The sequence below is a fragment of the Homarus americanus genome, unplaced genomic scaffold (assembly GCF_018991925.1).
Source record: "Homarus americanus isolate GMGI-L3 unplaced genomic scaffold, GMGI_Hamer_2.0 scaffold46583, whole genome shotgun sequence".
In the NCBI taxonomy this organism is placed as follows: domain Eukaryota; kingdom Metazoa; phylum Arthropoda; class Malacostraca; order Decapoda; family Nephropidae; genus Homarus; species Homarus americanus.
This window is the reverse complement of record NW_024731675.1, coordinates 1736690-1757290: the sequence shown is the minus strand read 5'-3', so window position 1 is coordinate 1757290 and position 20601 is coordinate 1736690. Positions and strand designations below refer to the sequence as shown.

Genomic DNA, 20601 nt, shown 5'->3' with positions numbered 1-20601 from the left:
GAATCAAAGAAAATGTAAGTTTATGACTAACTTACATATTTATGATTCTTCTCTACAGTACATGTGCGTGTATACCATTGTCTGTATACCTACACTGTGTACGTATATTGTTTGTATACCTGCACTGAATAAACCCTCCATTTTTTATTCTAATTTTGTCAAGGGTAGACTGCTCCATAGGCCTACCACCACCACCACCACTTGAGCTGGTAGATTGTTCCATAGGCCTACCACCACTTGAGCTGATAGATTATTCCATAGGCCTACACTATGGAACATTGTATACCTACACTGTATATACCTATAGCGTGTATATACATGATAAATCAATATAAACTTCCACAGCGTCACATAACATCTATCTACATTAGTCACTCTTCAAAATGGTGACATCTAAGAATTTTCTTATAATGAATTTATTTTCAGTAATAATATATAAATTTATGGTAAAAATATGAAAAAAATTTATTTTTAATTTTATAACATAAAATAGAACAATAAATTTGTATTATTATAAACTTTTCTTGAAATTACATATATAAAGGTATGTTATTTTATTTAGACTACAGCAACAACCAGTCAACTTTTGTAGGTAGTTGGCAGCTACCAAACAGGGAGGAACATATTGGAGACATACAGCACCATGTGTTGTCCAGATCCTGCTGCCATGTGTGACCAGGTTGATGATCTGACTTTCTGCCTCATTTACACACAGGGTCTCAATTGTTTCCCTGACAACACAACACAACACAACACAACACAACACAACACAACACAACACAACATACATATATTGTTTTTCACTTTTGATTTTTTTTAATTTTTGTATTTATTTATGGTTCTTTATTGTTATTATCATCATCAGTGTTGTTATTATTTAATTTTTAATTTTGTATTTTTATTAAACATTTTTTTAACTATGAACTATTATTATTATTTTCACATTTTCGCCCTCCAGGCCCTGATGTGGGTCAGTGACCTGTGCCTGGGTGGGCTAATCCTGTATAAACAAATATAAAATAAACATATAGTTACAGGTGTACGGCACAGTATGTAAGTACATTAAGTCATCCTTTATTTTTCTCTCACTGTCACGAGGCATAAAATAAAAGCCTCATTTAAAATTCCTTTTATTTAACAACTTCACAATATTCTTAGTCACATTAAGATCACATTAGCACCACTCAGAGCCAGCCCTGGCATCACTCAGAGCCAGCCCTGCTTTATCTCACAATATTCAGCAAGTAATACATAACATCTCTTTAATCACAGGACCCTATACACAAGGAGGCATTTGTGCCGCCAAATCCAAAGGAATTAGTGAGAGCGACCCTGGTGTGGGAGCTCTGTAACCAGGCTTTGGCTTCCTTAGGCACAAAGTCTAGGTCCAGACCGGGTCCAGGGTGGTCCAGGTTGGCCGTGGGAGGGATGTAGCCGGCGTGACAGGCCAACACCGTCAGGACGGCCTCCACCGCGCCCGCCGCTCCCAGCAGATGTCCCGTGGCGCCCTTGGTCGACGACACGGCGAGATTCTCCGCGTGATCTCCGAACAGCGACTTTATTGCCCGCACTTCGACGGCATCTCCCAGAGGCGTGGACGTCGCGTGGGCGTTTATGTATCGGACATCTTCGGGGTTGACGCGCGCTTCTTCCATGGCCCTGGCCATGGCTCTGACCGCTCCCTTGCCGTCTTCCCTCGGCGCCGTGTAGTGGTGAGCGTCTCCCGTCAGGCCATAACCCAACACCTCCCCATAAATGGAAGCTCCGCGCGTCACCGCGTGTTCATACTCCTCCAGTACCATCATCCCCGAACCTTCCCCCATGACAAATCCTCCTCTCAGGGCGTCGAAGGGTCTAGACGCTCTCTCTGGGCAGTCGTTGTACCCGGTGGCCAGCGCTCTGAGGCGACAGAAGCCGGCAATACCCAGCGGGTTTATGCTGGCCTCCGTGCCTCCGCACACCATCACGTCCGCGTCCCCGCTCTTGATGAACCTAAAAGCGTCCCCGACCGCGTGGGCACCGGTGGCACAGGCCGTGGACACTGTGTGGTTGGGTCCCTCAAATGAATACTTCATACTGATCTGGCCAGCTGCCATATTGGTCAATATCCTGGGCACAAAGTAGGGGCTGACTCTACTGTACCTGTCCCTGAGAGCCTCCCCGCTGGCCACCACGTCGTTCAGGTCCACCATCCCCATCCCCACGGCCACGCCCGTCCGTTCTCGCTCCTCGGGATCGTCGGGCTTCCACCGTGCATTTTCTACGGCTTCTCGTGCGGCCACCAGGGCAAAGGTAATGGCGGGAGTCATGGCACGCAGGTCACCGGGGCTAAAGTGGGACGACAGATCCAGTTCTCCTTCACCTTGTCCTCGAGGAACACTGGCAGCCACACGACACGGCATCTGCAACAACACACAGTAGGGTCTAATACATGAACTACTTGACAGGTAATAATAATAATACCTGTAATAATAATAATACTAATACCTGTAATAATAATAATACCTGTAACAATAATAATGCGGTAAACCCTCGTAGATCCAGACCTGGGAAATACGGATTTCGTAAGATCCAGACAAAAATTTGTGGGTTTCTGGGCTAAGAAGCCTCCTAGAAGTTTCCCTAAGAAACATTCCCAAACCAGAGCAAAGAACATTTTAGGGCCGTGGGCGCTGCTTGACCCGTCAGTTGCTTGGTGCCCGAGGAGGTGGGAAACAGTTGTTGTTTGTGGTAATATCATTTCACTCACTCTGGTAATGATACAATGTTTCTTATAATGTTATCACAGGTAAATGCTTGGTTTATATAATTTATTTATCACTACATTAGTACTGTATTTTGGGTGTTTCTTATATCATTTATCATTCGGCAGAAAATCCGGACAATCGGCTTTTGCGGACAGGTGATGCCCCACTTTAGTCCGGATCTTGGGGGGTTGACTGTACTGCAATAATAATAATAATATTGTACTGCATAATAATACCTGTAATAATATAATAATATAGTTCAGTGGTCCTCCATTAACGAGCGGTTCAATCTACGAGACTTCAGTTAACGAGTTACCTCCAGTAAGGACTTTCGGTTCTATTAACGAGTACAAATTCTATTAACGACGGCCTTACGAGAATCGCGTTTTGGTGCTCCCATCGGCTGGTCGACTCGTCCGCCAATAATCGGTTCTCTGTTTACCTTTGTTTCCAGTGGAGTAAACATAGAGAAAGTTGTGAATATTTGTACATTAAAATTATTGGTCATTTAGTTAACATATTGATAATGTACAGAGCGGTGTTGGTTAAAATAAAATAATCCAAAATTAGTTAAATAAATTGTTGTGAGCTTCAAACTTTATTGGTGAAATTATCAAGCTTAGGTCCCAAGAAATCTCTGAAGGCGATTTCAATCTCAATTAAAACCATAAATTATTAAGAAAGTGATTCACCTTCCAAGAAGCATTAAAATGGTTCTATTCTCCCTCCTCCTCCTCCAACATACTGTACACAACCTTAAAGTGTTAAAATATTTGAGGTATTATTACATTATTTTGTTTATATTTAATGTTTTGTTAATTCTATTACTGGTATACAGAACTTTGTTTATACTTTTTAATTCATTTATAGGGAATTATGTGAGTTAGAACCAATTACCCAATATCCCATTGAAAAGGAGTTAAAGAGTGACTCTGTGGAACAAACTGTGCTCATTAATCACTGTAATAATAATACCTGCAGTAAGAACAACATGGAGGAAACTGCAGTGGGCCTATACTGGGCAGTCCCATTTACACCCAACCCCTATCACTCATATATCCATCCAGCCTGTGTTTGAAGCTATCCAGCGTGTTGATGGTGTTTGGTAACTTGTTCCACTCGTCCACTACTCTATTTCCAAACCAATGTTTACTTCTCTCGCGCCTAAATCTAAATTTGTCTCATTTAAAACATTGTTACGAGTTCGCTCCTGGTTGGATAGTTTGAGTACCTTTGTAATGTCACCTTTGTTTAACCCTGACTTCCATTTATACACCTCATCATATCGCCCCTCGCTCTACGTCTGTCGCGGGAGTGCAAATTAAGATGCTTTAACCTGCCTCTGTACTCGAGGTTCCTAATGCCCGGGATTAGTCTTGTCATTCTCCTCTGAATTCTTTCCAAGGATTCTATATCCATTCTGTAATAAGGTGACCAGAATTGAACTGCGTAATCCAAGTGAGGTCTAACAAGCGCAGGATATAGTCTTAAGATGACCTCCCTAGTCTTGTAACTAACACTCCTTTGTATGAACCCAAGTACTTTATTAGCCTTGTTTCGAGCAAATACACATTGTTTACTTGGCTTATGATTCCTACTTATCATTACTCCTAAATCTTTCTCACAGTCAGATTTCTCAATAACATCGTTGTTCATCTGGTATCTGGTTTCCCTGTTTACATCTCCTATACTGAGTACTTTATATTTTTGTCCACATTAAATTTCATCTGCCATTTTTCAGACCATTCAAAAATTTGTTTAGATCTTCCTGTAGTCTTGCGGAGTCCTCGTCAGATTTAATTACACGCCCTATTTTAGTGTCATCAGCAAATTTACTTATGTTGCTGTCTAATAATATTGTAATATTAATAATAATTATAATAATAACAATAATAATAATAATAATACTGTAGTAATAATAATAATTATAATAATAATTCATGTACTAATAATAATAATTATAATAATAATACATGTATTAATAATTATAGTAGTAATAAAGGGTAATAATATCTAATCAGTAAAATCATCAAACAAGTTTATAATTGATTCAGCATGTACAGTACAGCACAGCACAGTACAGTACAGCACAGCACAGCACAGTAAAGTACAGCACAGTACAGCACAGCACACTACAGTACAGTACAGCACAGTGCTACTGTACTTCTATTTTACAAAATGTGAGCAAAAATAGAGACAATCTGAAGGCAATATGTCCAGTTAGGTTAAGTTCACATTAGGTTGGTGTTAGGTGAGGTTAGGTTAAGTTAGTAGGCAGCTATCAAACAGGGAAGAAGATATTAGAAGCATAATGTGATGTCTAGACCCTGCTGCCATATGTGACCAAGTCCCAGGTTGATGATCTGACTTTCTACCTCATTTACACACAGGGTCTCAATTGGTTGGTGTTAGGTTACGTTAGGTTAAAGTAGATTAGTGTTAGGTTATGGAAATAGTACGTTTTGAACTAATAAACAGCCAATACACAGAAAATAAACACACCTTGGAGTACCGCGGGTCGGTGAGTGCAGTGGTCGCCACCTTGCCAGAAGTCAACTGGAGCCAGTTATGGGGCGTGCCAACCCCTAGAGGTGTGACCAGTCCGAGGCCGGTCACTACCACCCTGCGTATGCCTCCCATCGTTCTGTAATTACTTTTAGTCATCAACGATCACTGTATTCTCGTGCCAATACAACAACAATAATATGTAGAGTGTGTGTCATGTACAGGGTGTGTCATGTACAGGGTGTGTCATGTACAGGGTGTGTCATGTACAGGGTGTGTCATGTACAGGGTGTGTCATTATAGAATACACTCAATTCATATATATATATTTTAAATACAAAAATAAATGTCCCAAGTATTAAATCACGACGGTGGTAACATCTCAGTGAACAGGGTGCTCGTCTTGGTCTGCCCGAGTGACTACTTTAAAACCAAAATCTTCCATAATAATAAACTGTCTCTTCTATAATTAAACTTTGACTAAATTAACTCACACAGAAACATTAATAAACCAGATAATAATTGCTAAAATGGGGTTAAATAGCGAGAAATAGTCAATAATAGTCGATAAGGCAGCTTGTGTTTACCTTTTTGAGTCGCTTATACAATAACACAAGGACGGTTAATGTTGCTTAAGTGCGACGAACACGACCATCAACTTATCTATCTATCATAACTAGAATAAACAGATTAATATCGATCCAATAGAGACTTAATCTCCATATAATAGTTATAGTTATGATAATTCTGGTTGGGTATTATAATAAATTTTTAATTGAGAATAGAAACGTGGCTATGATCGTGGTTTCCCTATAACATTATAACAAGGAATGTTATCATTTTCTATGATAGTCCGTCACCGTCTGACCTCTGGCGGATTTTGTACCAACTACATTAATTTTTCCACCTTAGTGTAATCTGTAAAACTAAAGCAAATATCCCAAGACATTATTATATATTATAAACAACATATAAAAAAACTGAGTATCTATTTACAGTAAAATAATGAATTACTGTTTTGAGGGAACATTCACAGCCCTTCTAGAACCGCTCCGTGTGTAATGATTCCTGCTTCACTAACATGAAACCAAAAACCGAACGTAAACCAAATCTTTGATAAAACATTCTTGGTTTAGTAATACATTGATCCTGTAACCTAACCTAACTAGTCCAGGATTGGCGACGTGATGGAAGTAGATACGTTAGTAGACATATTAGACATGATGGAAGTAGATATATGTTAGTAGACATGATGGAAGTAGATATATGAAGCTGTTCGCAGTCATATTTCCCGCCTCTGTTGACGGTCGTGTAATATTTCAATGTGCTTCTGATCTTTTAAAATTGTGTTTTTACATAATGTAGTGTTACTGATAGGTAATTTATCTAAGTATGCCTTATTGTGGGTAAAAATAAGTATATATTAAATGCATCTCCCGAAACCGTGAATTTGCTACAAGAGTTTAACAGTTAATTCATGTAAAATACTTCTAATAAACTTCCTACTTGCTTATGTTTGAAATAATAAATATATGTAGCTTTGTATAATTTAGCTAAACATCTGAAAGTCATCCCAACTACAGTAGACATGGTAAACATATTGGGAGTAAGAAGTAAAAATGTATATTATTTAGTGGACAAATTTCCACTCGAAACACTATATGAGGTAATTTAGTATTGGATAAAACCCTGAGAGAAAATCACGTAATGGAGAAAATTGTGTTTAGTGTGGGCTCTATCGGCGGTGAACCTATTTATCAAGGTCCTTTTCTGAGTGATTTTGCCTATCGAGGTTCTATTCTAGACGTGTTAGTTCAGATCTTATTATTATTATTATTATTATTATTATAGTAGTATTGTTGTTGTTACTATTTGTATTATTATTAAATAATTTATATTATCATTATCATGAACAACTTAATTATTTTATAGATTAATTATATAGTCCAGGTTAACAGATAAAATAATATATATATTTGGATAGAATAATTATAACTTTACTCGAATGCTGTATCTATTATTAGTAGTAATCACAGGGAAATAGTTTCTCAATAATAATATTAAGATGAATATTACATCTCCCGAGATGAATATTTACAGCGTTTTAGGAGTCTTAGGGAGTGGAGGTTCCAGTAATGTCCTTTCTTGTATATTTTCTCTAATTTATTGCAGGTTTAACGGCTTAGTTATGCATACCGTTAGAGGTAATAAATACTAGAAATATATTTATAATTTGTTATCGTATTTTAATGATAGAATAAGAAGTTATATATAAAAATGCGAAGTAAATAAGGATAATTTGGGAGAGAGATCTGCGCAGTGGGAGAGTTTGGGTGTTGTGCGCAGGTCCGTCAGCCAATCAGCGCGCAGCTCCCGTCACTGTGGTATTTAGGCGCCAAAATACAAGCGCCATGTTGTTCTCAGTCGGGTTGTGGTGACGCTAGCAACCTGTCGACCTTTTTAAGTGAATTTAAGTGGTATAAAAGAGAGACAGTTGGGTTGGAGGATTATGAATCACACCTAATATGATAGTGAATCTACCCGAGCGGGAATAATGTCGCAGAGCAGCGCCACGAGGTGAGTAACAGAGAGTGAAATAAGAGTGTTGACGTGATCAGCTGGGCGTCAAGCATCACCCAGCCGCTGCCTCCTCAACACCTATCACAAAAAAACTTTATATTTTTCATTATTTTTTTCCACGGGTGAAAATATAGTATGGTATATATCTCAAGGTGTGTCGTAAGTCCTTTATTTTAAGCTGTATTAAGGGATTTAAGGGTAATTTAAGGTTAACTCTGGGATGTAAGATGAAGGTGACAGGCGGGTGGAGGCTGTGTTAGTCTCTTCTTCACAAACTTATTATCTCCTCAAAACAACAACACCACCATACAAAATACAACAATATTATACAACAGGTTTATTAAAATATTTATTAACGTATTTACGAAGGTTACACAAGCCTCCACCAGGTAGAGGTGCAGGTAACTTAATTATATGGGATATTTACCTGTGACTCACTTTTAACGCATCATTTTATTAATTTTCCTAACGTTAACACAAATTATAATAACTTTTTGACACATTTTAGAATAGTTTACTAAATAAAATATTATTTGTAGTTTGAACTTGGTGTGGTGACATGATATTTTCTCAATAAACATGGATACAGGACTTTTGTAAACATTAATTAACCCATTTAAACATTATTAAACCTCTAAGCATTATTAAACCGCACTAAACATTATTATTAAACATTAAATAATCTTGTTATATATTAATACAATTTTGTTAATATTTTCTTAGTTTAATAAATACTTGTGGTTATATTATTGTGATCTGTACTTAAGTGGCGGAATTTTCATATTTTATTGTAATTTAATTTTTTTTTTTAATTTAACAACTTTTTAACAATGATTTTGAAATTTTTGGGGGTAGATTAACTTTGTGAAATAGTGTGTTTTGTGCTTTATATTCTGTATTCTGATCTGTTAATTTAGTTTGGTTGGGTTAGCATTTTAACTCGGGTTTTTAATTTTTAACATAATTACAACATTAGTTTAGTTTGATATGATATTATTTGACTTAATCTTTTAACATTGGTTCTGGTTTCTCAACACAACTACAGGATTTGACTTAACTTTTTAACAATTATAACAGTTTAGTTTTAACATAATTACAACTGGTTTAGTTTTTAACATATTTACAACATTGGTTTAGGTTTATCATTACATTATCATAATTTATTTTGACTATGTGAATATATTGGTTCAGTCTCCTAGGTAAACACACTGTGGTATTTACTTTTGGACAACACAGGAATCTTAGGAATTGTAGGTAAATTTTGACTTTGGACAACTGGGGAATCTTAAGAATTTTGTCCAGGTCAAAATATTCCCACAATTCCTAAAATAACTAAACAATAATAGCCTTTTAAATACAGTATACAGTAATATTATATCTGTATCTATGTTCTGTGTTCAAGTAGGTATTGTATTAACTATAGTGTACACATAATATAGAAGTACATCATTTAACCTGTGTACTGTACGTTGTTGCCGATGAGTTCCTAAGCTGCTCTGTGACCATACCTCGCACTACAAGCTGTTTGGACGGTTCACCTACTGGGTGTTACTATAGTGTGCGAGGCTATGTTATATTTAGGTTAGGTTAAGTTGGGTAAGGTTAGGTTAGATATAGGTTAGTTTAGGTTGGGTAAGGTTAGGTTAGTTAATGTTAGATATAGGTTAGGTTAAGTTGGGTGAGGTTTGATTAGATATAGGTTAGTTTAGGTTGGGTAAGGTTAGGTTAGTTAATGTTAGGTATAGGTTAGGTTAAGTTGGGTGAGGTTTGGTTAGATATAGGTTAGTTTAGGTTGGGTAAGGTTAGGTTAGTTAATGTTAGGTATAGGTTAGGTTAAGTTGGGTGAGGTTTGGTTAGATATAGGTTAGTTTAGGTTGGGTAAGGTTAGGTTAGTTAATGTTAGGTGTAGGTTAGGTTAAGTCTGGTAAGGTTAGGTTAGTTTTCACATCTAATTGACCCCTGATATAAAAGACTTTCATCTCTGTATAGTTCATTAGATGGAGGTTTCACGCCCAACGAACCCTCGATATAACGGCTTCCCTTCCCTTACAGTCCATTATATAGAGGTTTTGCTGTGCTTCGGGGTAATTACACTGCATCATACATCTCCCAGGAGTATTGTATTAGCTTCTTAATACAGTATATCTCTACTGTATTTTTCTATCAGGTTGTATCTTAAGGACTTTGTATTGTGGAGTTTTATTTAAGATATCTGTTAGTTTGTTGTGAGTTTCTGATTGTTATTCACTGTCAGTCTTGTGAGCTTTATACATGTTTTGTTTACACTATACCTCTACTGTTTATGTATACTGTATACCTCTACTGTACTGTTTATGTATACTTGTACTGTTTATTGTACACGCGCTGCAGAAACTATCTCTACTCGGGGTGATCGATGAATTCCGTAATGAACACTACGTCTCCTGTTGTCTTGGTAGTGGTGTCAAAATTCTTCGTCCGTTGTGTCATATTGCCTCACCCAAACTCGTTCAAGGTTCTTTTCGGAGGAGTGTTCAGTTCATTCACCCGCCATGTTGTGGAACGGCGGGGGTAGGTAGGTGGAACGGTAGGGGTTAGGTAGGTGGAACGGTAGGGGTTAGGTAGGTGGAACGGCAGGGGTTAGGTAGGTGGAACGGCAGGGGTTAGGTAGGTGGAACGGCAGGGGTTAGGTAGGTGGAACGGCAGGTTAGGTAGGTGGAACGACAGGGTTAGGTAGGTGGAACGGCAGGGGTTAGGTATGTGGAACGCAGCAGGGGTTAGGTATGGAAACGACAGGGGTTAGGTAGGTGGAACTATTGGTGGGAAGAGCAGGTAAAATGGCGAGTGTAGATACTGTACTGTGTGGTGTGTGGTAGAGAAGTATGTAGTGATTATTTTTTTATTTTATAGATAAACAATTCAGTTCTGTAAAATATTTTGTGCAGTGTGGGGATAACTTTTTCATGTTATTAGGTTGGGTTTGCTTAATTTGGGTTAGATTAGATTTGGATTTGGTTAGATTAGGTTTGGTTGGAGTTAGTTTAGCTTTGGTTAGATTAAGTTTATTTAGGTTAGGATTTGGTTAAGTTATTGTACAGGTGAGCTGGGTATATACCTGTAATTATCGCATTAACAGATGGAGTAACGTGGGTAGTGTGTGGCACAGGTCCCTCCTCACACACAGACACACACACACACACACAGACACACACACACCATCCAGCCTCACACACACACACATACTCACACACCACCAGCCCCCTCACTCACACACACACACCACAGCCCTCACACACACACACACACCAGCCAGCCCTCACCACACACACACTTCTACAAATATAAACATAGACGTATAGACAAGTCCTTCATACAGACACCGCCTCTCGTGTTATCAGATAGGGAGCATCATGTCCCCCCACACGCATCACATGAGAGGAGATATGCCAGTCTCTTTAAAGATCTGCAGCAAGACTCATTCCACTGTGAGAGAGAGAGAGAGAGAGAGAGAGAGAGAGAGAGAGAGAGAGAGAGAGGATTGTTGGTGTGTGTGTGTGTACTGCCGTTCTATAGGAGTACGCTACGTTGTTTAGGTTAGGCTGGGGTGACTAATCTTCAATTTGGGCACAGGTGGGCGTACAGGTGTGGGGCGCCGAGAGGTAATGTGGGAGGGACCAGGTGGGGGTGGGGCGCCGTAGAGGTAATGTGGGAGGGGACCACAGGTGGGCGTACAGGTGTGGGGCGCCGTAGAGGTATGGGAGGGATCACAGGTGGGGGTGGGCGCCGTGAGAGGTAATGTGGGAGGGACCACAGGTGGGCGTTTGGGCGTACAGGTGGGGCGTCCTAGAGGTAATGGGAGGGAGCACAGGTGGGCGTACAGGTGTGGGGCGCCCCAGAGGTAATGGGAGGGAGCGGCGGTGGGCGTACAGGTGGACGCCCCGAGGTATGAGGGGGCAGGTGTGAGACGCCCGAGGTAAGTTTTGAGGGGCACAGGTGGGTGTACAGGTGAGACGCCTCGAGGTAATGTGGGAGGGGCACAGGTCGTACAGGTGAGACGCCCCTGAGGTAATGTGGAGGGGCACAGGTGGGTGTACAGGTGTGAGACGCCCTCGAGGTAATGTGGGAGGGGGCACAGGTGGGTGTACAGGTGTGAGACGTCCTAGAGGTATGTTGGAGGGACAGGTGGGCGTACAGGTGTGAGGCGCCCTAGAGGTAATGTGGGAGGGGGCACAGGTGGGCGTACAGGTGTGAGACGCCCTCGAGGTAATGTGGGAGGGGGCACAGGTGGGCGTGTGGTCAAGATTAATGCTTCCTGTAGGTGTAAAGCTTCCAGGGTGAGCGTCGTGCCCTTGTGTGACCTGCAACATACCCACGTGCCCACAACACACGCAGTTGGCAGCCTGGGATGAAGTGTACTTTTGTGTTGTGGGCCCAGTATATATTGTGTTAGAGGCCCTGGAGTAAGCATATTTTTGTGTTAGAGGCCCTGGAGTAAGCATATTTTTGTGTTAGAGGCCCCAGAGTAAGCATATTTTTGTGTTAGAGGCCCCGGAGTAAGCATATGTTAGAAAGGGTGCCCCGGAAGAAGCATAATCCCCACTCAAGGCTTTTGATGAGGGTTCACAGAGGGAGTGGCGGCGGCAGTCTCCTCAGGGCTCCCTGTGGGAACACTCCACGCTGTGTAGGTATGTCCGCGAGGTGAGAGAGAGAGAGAGAGAGAGAGAGATGATTGTGCTTGTGAGATCGAATTTGCTCTCACACACACACACACCACACACACCAAAGGTACTGTCAATCAGTGTGTAACAAGACACTGCTTCCAGATGTCAACACATTTATTTTCCAAACCAATTATAACTAAACGCCTGATTGGCTGACAGCTGGGGGGATAGCCGTACCACATGTCTGGGTAGGGGGGGCAGTACTGAGCCCTGGCCCCCACATGGAACTTTTAATGGGCATGCAAATGAATCCTCCTCCTCCCCCTTAACCCCCCCATTATCCCTTACCCAGGTATTCCATCATAGTTCTATAGTACCCAAGCCATACTTCTCGGAAAAAGAGAGAGACATTTTTACACCATTCACTACAATTTTTCCCTTGAACTTTTGAAGTGTGTCTGTGTGTGTGTGTGTGTGTGTGTGTCTGTGTGTCTGTGTGTGTTGTGTGTGTGTGTGTGTAAAGCTGAAGATGTTACAACTTCCCTTCCTGATAATTCTCTGCATTCTTTCTTGCATTTTCGCATTCTTTCTTACCTGGCGCATTCATTTTATACTGTGCATTGCTTCTTACCTGGTTCATTCTTTTATTTTTTTTGCATTCATTTTATATTGCGCATCGTTTGTGTTTGTAATGCATTCTTTTTATCGATATTACTTTTTCATAGATCCATGTTACATTCTTTTGCTTTCCTATTGTATTCATTTTATCAACAGTGCATTCTCTCTATCGACAGTGCATTCTCCCTATCAACAGTGCATTCTCTATCGACAGTGCATTCTCTCTATCGACAGTGCATTCTTTTCCTATGTCTGAATACCTTAAGAGTTACACACGTACTGCAGTCCATAGTTGAGCATTGGTCCAAGTTGTCTGTCACTGGCATTGTCCTAGGAGGATTGACCCCGACAGGAAGGGCTCCATTTGGTGACCTCTGACCTCTTGTGTTGACCTCTGTTGTAGTGGAGGGGTGGGGGAGATAGGGTGCGGTAAGGGAAATGTAGGGGAGAAATGGGGAGGGTGGTGGTTAGGGGAGAAAATGGGAGGGGGGGTGGTAGGGGAAAAATGGGGAGGGTGGGTAGGGGAGAAATGGGGAGAGGGTGGTTAGGGGGGATTAGAAATAGCTATGTATATATTGTCATTTCACACACACACACACACACACACACACACACACACACACACAAACAAGTCTTCTTACAGTAGTAGTCATATCTCTCTCTCTCTCTCTCTCTCTCTCTCTCTCTCGCTCTCGCTCTCTCCTCAAGGCTTCCTCAAGCTTACCTAACCTAACCACATCCGGTGATTAAAACTGTGGTGGAATGAGGAATGAGGAGGAGGAGGAGGAAGGCCAAGGGTGAAGAAAACAGTGAGGAGGAAGACTGTAAGGAGGAGGAGGAGGAGGAGAGAAGGCAAGAGGAGGAAGAAGGCAAGAGGAGGAAGGAGGAAGGCTGAGTCGTGTGTACTCATTGTACTGTAGCACATAATGTACACGTGTTCCATACCAGTGTACACAAACGAGTGAATTATTGTACACTAATATCCTGCAGTTTTATTAGTGGTTTAAATTGTTGGTCCATAATGTACACTTTCCCCGTACTGTAGCACATGGTGTACACTTATTCACTGACGATGATGTACAGACAATAACGAGAATAATCCAAGGTAGATGTACTGTACTCATGGATCAGTCATAGTAGTACAACTTGGCAGGATGGTTGTTGTACAGTACACCAACACGGGTAGTACAGTACACTTCTCCACTACTTGTGATGGAGAATGAGTCTTGTATACGACTGGTTTGTGTGTGTGTGTGTGTGTGTGTGTGTGTGTGTTGGGAGGTGTCAGAGGAGGAAAGTAGGGAGAGGTGAGGGGAGGAGGGAGGCATTTGTTGCATAGTGAGAGTGCGTGAGGGAGGGAAGTGTGTGTGTGTGTGGTAGGTACTGGTGTTTTAAATCGGGTGGAGGGAGGGAGGAGGTAGGAGGGGGGGGTGGGTGGCGGTGAGGGAGGGGAGGGGTAGCGACTGTGTTCCCCTGAGAATAGACTGACTGACTCCCGCACCGCCACCAGCTGTAGGTACCTCGCCCTCCACACCCCCACCTCCCCTCCACACACCCCTACCTCCCCCTCCACACACCCCCTCCACACCCCCCCTCAGTAGTGGCCTGCATAGTATTGTGGGTTACGGTGTGTTGCAGAGGTGTTGTGTTGCAGCAGGTTACCGTGTTGACCCTACAATGGGGGAGGGTGAGGAGAAAGGGGGAGGAGGAGGTGTTAGGTAAGCGTGATAAAGGCCGGGGCTGTCAACATGCTGCTTGAGATGGTAGACAGACGGATGGACAGCCAGACAGACAGACAGACAGACAGACAGACAGACAGATAACAAAAAGGGTAGATATATTAGTATAAGTAGACCAAAGTTTGTGTCAGTCCGTCCCTCCAGTCACACACACACACACACACACACACACACACACACACACACACACACACACACACACACACACACACACACACACAATCCCATGCGTTCTAGGTCATTAAATCTCTCTCTCTCTCTCTCTCTCTCTCTCTCTCTCTCTCTCTCTCTCTCCTCTCTCTCTCTCTCTCTCTCTCTCTCTCTGTGATCCTTGGCTCCCTGGCTTGTGTGTTTCATCCCAAGCCTAGAGTCATGGAGGCCCTGTTCGAATCCCTGAGTTCAGATACACTTATAATCTCCTAACTGGTGGTGAGTGTGGCTTAGACTGTGATGGACTGGGTTGACTGTAAGGTGTAGTGTAAGGAGATAGGGAGGGGAAGGAAGACAGGGAGAGAAGTGATGGAGTGTGTGGAGGGAGGGAGAGGTGGGCAAGACTGTCTGTATCTGTTTGTCTGTCTGTCTGTCTGTCTGTCTGTCTGTCTGTCTGTGTGTGTGTGTGTGTGTGTGTGTGGGTGTGTGTGTGTGTGTGTGTGTCTGGGTGTGTGTGTGTCTGTCTGTGTGTGGGTGTGTGTGTGTGTGTGTGCGTACGTGATGGAGGAAGGACGTGGAACGGAGGCATATGTTCCTCGAGGGAAAGAAATACCTCCTCTTCCCCTTCTTTAACCTCCTCTTCCTCCTCCTCTTCTTTCTCCTCTTCCTCTCCTCTCCCTATGTTCCACTGCTGAGAGATTCACAAGAACAAACTGGTTGAGAATAATCACCCTTACTCCCTCTAACATGACTTACATCCTTGACGCCGCTTCCCTCCCCTCTCAGTGGTCCTTCCTACGGGTGTTCGTCTGTAGGGTGGGGTGTCGGATCTCTCACCACCTGTCCCACCCCTTCATGGAACACTCCCTTTCCTACTCTCCTCCCTCTCCTTTCCTACCCTCCTCCCTCCTCCCTCTCCCCTCTCCTCCCTCTCCTACTCTCCTCCTCTCCCTTTCCTACCCTCCTCCCTACCCTCCTCTCCCTTTCCTACCCTCCCTCTCCCTTTCCTACTTTCCTCCCTCTCCCTTTCCCTATCCTCCTCCCCCTCCCTTTCCTACCCTCCTCTCTCCCCTTTCCAACCCTCCCTCCCTTTCCAACCCCTCCTCCCCTCCTTTCCTACCCTCCTCCCTCCCATTCCTACCCTCCCTCCCATTCCTACCCTCCCCTCCCCTCCCATTCTACCCTCCCCTCCCTCCATCCCTACCCTCCTCCCTCCATTCCTACCCTCCTCCCCTCCCATCCCTACCCTCCTCCCTCCCATCCCTATCCTCCTCCCTCCATCCCTACCCTCCTCCCTCCCAACCCTCCTCCCCTCCCATTCTCCCTCCTCCATTCCTACCCTCCTCCCTCCCATCCCTACCCCCTCCTCCTCCCATTCCTACCCTCCTCCCTCCCATCCCTACCCTCCTCCCCTCCCATCCCTATCCTCCTCCCTCCCATCCCTACCCTCCTCCCTCCCATCCCTACCTCCTCCCTCCCAACCCTCCTCCTCCCTTCCAACCTCCTCCCTCTCCCATTCCTACCCTCCCCTCCATTCTACCCTCCTCTCCTCCCATCCCTACCCTCCTCCCTCCCTTTCCAACCCTCCTCCCTCCATTCCTACCCTCCTCTCCTCCCCCCCCCTTTCCTACCTTCCTCCCTGGGTATATGTTAGCTTGGCCCCTAGCTGGTATGTGTGGGGGAATTAAAACTTGGGTCAGTGTGATTAATTGAAACAGTTTATTGAGCCATAAGAACACAGATACAGAGTGGATAATAATAACAATATTAACATGGCTGAGAACCTGAGCTGCACCTGATATATACTGTACATTTATCTCAAGGAAGTATTATGTAACATTTAGTATCATGTGGGATAATTACAACAGCATGGTGGTAATAACAACATCTCACCATGGTTATCACTTCATTATTTATTTATTTTATTTATTTATTATTTATTTATATATTTATTTTTATTTTATTTATTTTTATTTATTTATACATACATATACATATATACACATATGTGTAGGCCGAAGGCAGGTGTGTGGTAGGCCGAAATGTGTGAGGTAGACCGAGGCAGGTTTGGGTGGCTGGCCTTTATTGTTCCCGTAAGTTTAAATCGATGTTTGATGATGGTTCACTATACCTGGTGGTGGTGATGGTGGTGGTGTTTCCTCACTCCTCTCTTTCTCTCCTACAGTAACAGTCTCCCTCACCACAGCATCACTATTCTCCCCTCCTCTCTCTCTCCTCACCTCAGCAACAGTCTCCCCTCACCACAGCATCACTATTCTCCTCCTCTCTCTCTCTCTCCTTCCTCAGCAACAGTCTCCCTCTCCCCAAACATCACTATTCTCCCTCTCTCTCTCCCTTCCTCAGCAACAGTCTCCCCTCACCACAGCATCACTATTCTCCTCCTCTCTCTCTCCCCTTCACAGTAACAGTTTCCCTCTCCCAAACATCTATCCCTACTCTCTCTCTCCTCTCCACCCCAGCAACATCGAGGATGACAACTGCTGCTCCAACGATGAACTAAGTGACGGGTACGGTGGTGACTCTTACCTGGATGACGACCACCCCTCATCCACCTCCGGGCCAAGGGTCAAGAAACACGTCAACAAGGGGCGCTGGACCAAGGATGAGGATGAGGTACGTGGGGGGTCATGTGAGGTCAGGGTTGGTTTATGTCAGGAGAGGTCACGGTGGGGTAATTTGAGGTTAGGGGTGTTTAGGGTCAGGGTGGGATGATTTGAGGTCAGGGCGGGATGATTTAGGAACAGGAGGTCATGTTGGTCAGGAGGTGAGGTGGGGATGATTTAGAGGTCGGGGTGGGTGATTTAGGGTCAAGGGAGATCAGGGTGGGTTGATTTGGAGTCGGCAGGATGATTTAGGAACTGGAGGTCATGTTAGGTCAGGAGGTGAGGTTGGGATGATTTAGGGTCTCAATTTCTCCCCACTTAAGCTTTCCTCTCCTCCCAACAAAAGCTCGTTTTCTCCCCAGTAAGATCCTCCCCACCGCCACTAAGTCTCTCCCATCTCTCCTCACCATTAAGACTCTCCCCTCATCTCCCCCCAAACAAGTTTACCTCCTACAAATATCTTCTCCCCACTAAGACTCTCCCCTCATCTCCCTAAATCTCCCCTCATCTCCCCTAAATCTCCCCTCATCTCCCACTAATCTCCCCTCATCCACTAAGACTCTCCCCTCATCTCCCCACTAAGACTCTCCCCTCATCTCCCCACTAAGACTCTCCCCCTCATCTCCCCACTAAGACCCTCCCCTCATCTCCCCACTAAGACCCTCCCCTCATCCCCCCTAAGACCCTCCCCCATATCCCCACTAAGACCCTCCCCCTCATCTCCCCACTAAGACTCTCCCCCCTCATCTCCCCAGTACAAGTTGAAGGTGTTGGTGGATCAGCACGGAAAGTGGGAGTGATCGCTGGCTTCTCCTCGACCGTAACGACGTCCAGTGTCAACAGCGGCAGAAGGTGGTCAACCGGCTCTGGTCAAGGGGCCCTGGACTAAGGAGGTGAGTGTATGTCTGTCTCTAGGGGTGTGTGGGGAGTGTTGTTAGGGGTGTGTGGGTGAGTGTACTTCTCTAGGGGTGTGTGGGTGAGTATCTTCTTGTTTGGGTGTGTGTTTGGTGTGTGGGTGGTCTGTCTCTAGGGTGTGTGGGTGAGTGTTTCTGTCTGTGTGTGGGTGAGTGTATTTGTTTGGTGTGGGTGGGTGTAGGGGTGTGTGTGGGTGTGTTGGTGTGTGTGTGTGTGTGTGTGACAGTCTTGAACAGGTGTGATGTGTGTGTGTGGGGGGGGGGTTACTGCTGGAGGAAGGAAGGGAGGGAGATGGGTGAGGGAGGAGGGAGGGAGAGTGAAAGAGGGAGGGAGGATGGGTGAGAAAGGGAGGGAGGGATGATGGTGAAAGAGTTGAAGGAGGAGGAAGGGGGTTATTGAAAGGATGATGGGATGGGGGAGGAAGGAGGAGGTGTGGTTGAGACATTGAGAGGGGAAGAGGGATTTGAAGGAGGAGAGGATAGAGGAGAGAAAAAAGTAGAAGGGTGTACAGAGAAAAAAGAAAAAAGAGTGGGGGTGAGAGAGAAAGGTGGAAGGGTCAGAGAAGAGGAGGAGGGAGGAGTCAAAGAATAAGAAGAGGAGGAAGAAGAGGTCAAGAAGGAAGAAGAGGAGTCAAAGGAGGAAGAGGTGGAAGAGGTGTCATAAAATTAGGGTATCTTTGGTGCTACCGACCTGACCACGTGTATCCTTCCTCTCCTTCCTCTCCTTCCTCATTACCATAACCATCACTAATCTCTCGTCTCCTCACTTTATTCCTCTTCTTCATCTCTTACTTTTATTCGTCTCTGTCTTCTCTTCCTCCTCTTCTTCGTTATCTCCCTCTTCCTTCACTTCGTCTTCCTTATGATTGTGTTTCTCCTCTCTTCCTCCTCCTCCTCTCTTCTCTTCCTCCTCCTCCTCCTTTCTTCCTCCTCCTCCTCTCTTCCTCCTCCTCTCTTCCTCTCCTCCCCTCTTGTGTTCCTCTTTTCCCCCTTTTGCTTCCCCATTTTTAGTCCGTTTCTCCTCTTCCTGTTTTCCTCTCCTCCTCCTCTTAATTACCAGACAGGATCGATAATACTATAATTAGCGGTGATAAAAACGAGAATTAAAATGGTATTTCTCACGCCCACGGTAGTTTTCCCACGCCCATAGTAGTTTTCTCCGCCACGGTTAGTTCCCCACGCCCACAGTAAAGTTCCCACACCCACAGTTAGGTTCCCACGCCCACGGTAAAGTCCCCACGCCCATGACAACGATAGAGTGTGGGCGTAATAGTGAAGCTCTTGTGGGGATGCCATGTTTGTGTGTTGACTCGGGTAAGTTAATCGCCAGGTGGGAAAAAAAATGGCGGATAAATTCACCTGAGACTACAGTATCCATTTATAGACCACGATCCAATATGGCGGCGGAATTGCCCTAAGACTGTACTGTTGTGTTATTGGGACCTTGTCAAAAATGGCGGTGGACTTGTTCAGAGACTATACTGTTCCCTTGTGTATTGGTTAAGGAAAAAGGGGGATCCTATGGTACTTTGAGATTCCTGGTTATAGGGGGAGGGAGGAGGGTGAGAGTCTTAGTCCTTTCGACCTTTAGCAGAGGAAAGAATAGGGTGAAAGTCCTATTTTTAGACCTTTCTTTTTTTTTCTGGGTTGGGAGAAAGGATGGTCACTTTCTACCCTCCCTTGTGTGTGGGGGAGGGGGAGGAGGTGTGGAGGGAGAGAGAGAGTGTGTGTGTAGGGAGGGAGGGAAAGAGACATTTTTCCTCCCTCACCCCTCCTACCCCTCCCTCCCTCCCCTCCCCCCACTAACAATATTTACTGCCAAGTGTAGTCTTGTGGGACTTCCGCTGAGGTTATACCATTACCTGACCTCTCCTCCACCTGGTTGTCTGTCTTGTGTGTGTCTGTCTCTGTCTGTCTGTCTGTCTGTGTGTGTGTCTGTCTGTGTGTATGTATGTGTATGTATGTGTGTGTGTGTGTGTGTGTGTGTGTGTGTGTGTCCAGCTGATGGCCTCGAGTGTGACGTCCTTGATCAACCAGTTTCCCCCTCCCTCCCCTAGCATGCCATCGTCACTACACAGCTTGGT

At 44.0% G+C, this 20601-nt stretch overlaps 2 protein-coding genes and 1 long non-coding RNA gene across 7 annotated transcripts in view; 1 reads left to right on the top strand and 2 right to left on the bottom strand.

Moving 5' to 3' along the window:
• Positions 1-1117: 1117 nt before the first annotated feature.
• Positions 1118-6419, bottom strand: LOC121867747 (3-oxoacyl-[acyl-carrier-protein] synthase, mitochondrial-like). 3 transcript variants are annotated; one of them, XM_042367815.1, is made up of 3 exons: positions 6395-6419; positions 5250-5391; positions 1118-2402 (listed from the first exon to the last, which is right to left on the bottom strand). In XM_042367815.1, the coding sequence occupies exons 2-3, from the start codon at positions 5385-5387 to the stop codon at positions 1263-1265; spliced, it is 1278 nt and encodes a 425-aa protein (XP_042223749.1). In that variant the 5' UTR covers positions 5388-5391; positions 6395-6419; the 3' UTR covers positions 1118-1262. The 3 variants fall into 3 exon arrangements, with proteins under 3 accessions (XP_042223749.1, XP_042223747.1, XP_042223748.1); XM_042367813.1 differs by lacking the exon at positions 6395-6419 and adding an exon at positions 5840-5860; XM_042367814.1 differs by lacking the exon at positions 6395-6419 and adding an exon at positions 5747-5825.
• A 1056-nt stretch (positions 6420-7475) lies between these two features.
• LOC121867746 lies at positions 7476-12210 on the bottom strand. The gene is made up of 2 exons (XR_006089231.1): positions 12181-12210; positions 7476-7700 (listed from the first exon to the last, which is right to left on the bottom strand). It is a non-coding gene; the product is annotated as an uncharacterized LOC121867746 (long non-coding RNA).
• Positions 7671-20601, top strand: part of LOC121867745 (myb-related protein B-like) — a 52755-nt gene continuing 39824 nt past the window's right edge. For all 3 annotated transcript variants that reach the window (XM_042367812.1, XM_042367811.1, XM_042367810.1), the window contains exons 1-2: positions 7671-7829; positions 17460-17613. In XM_042367812.1, the coding sequence (XP_042223746.1) occupies positions 7807-7829; positions 17460-17613 (177 nt within the window). In that variant the 5' untranslated portion in view covers positions 7671-7806. The remainder of the gene's footprint in view (positions 7830-17459; positions 17614-20601) is intronic.

What these genes read in the sequence shown, in the direction of transcription:
- LOC121867747 (XM_042367815.1), bottom strand. Translation starts at nt 5,387, where the DNA reads ATGGGAGGCATACGCAGGGTGGTAGTGACCGGCCTCGGACTGGTCACA. An exon ending in CCGACCCGCGGTACTCCAAG is followed by an intron (nt 2,403 to 5,249) that starts GTGTGTTTATTT and finishes GTGTTGTTGCAG; the next exon opens with ATGCCGTGTCGTGTGGCTGC.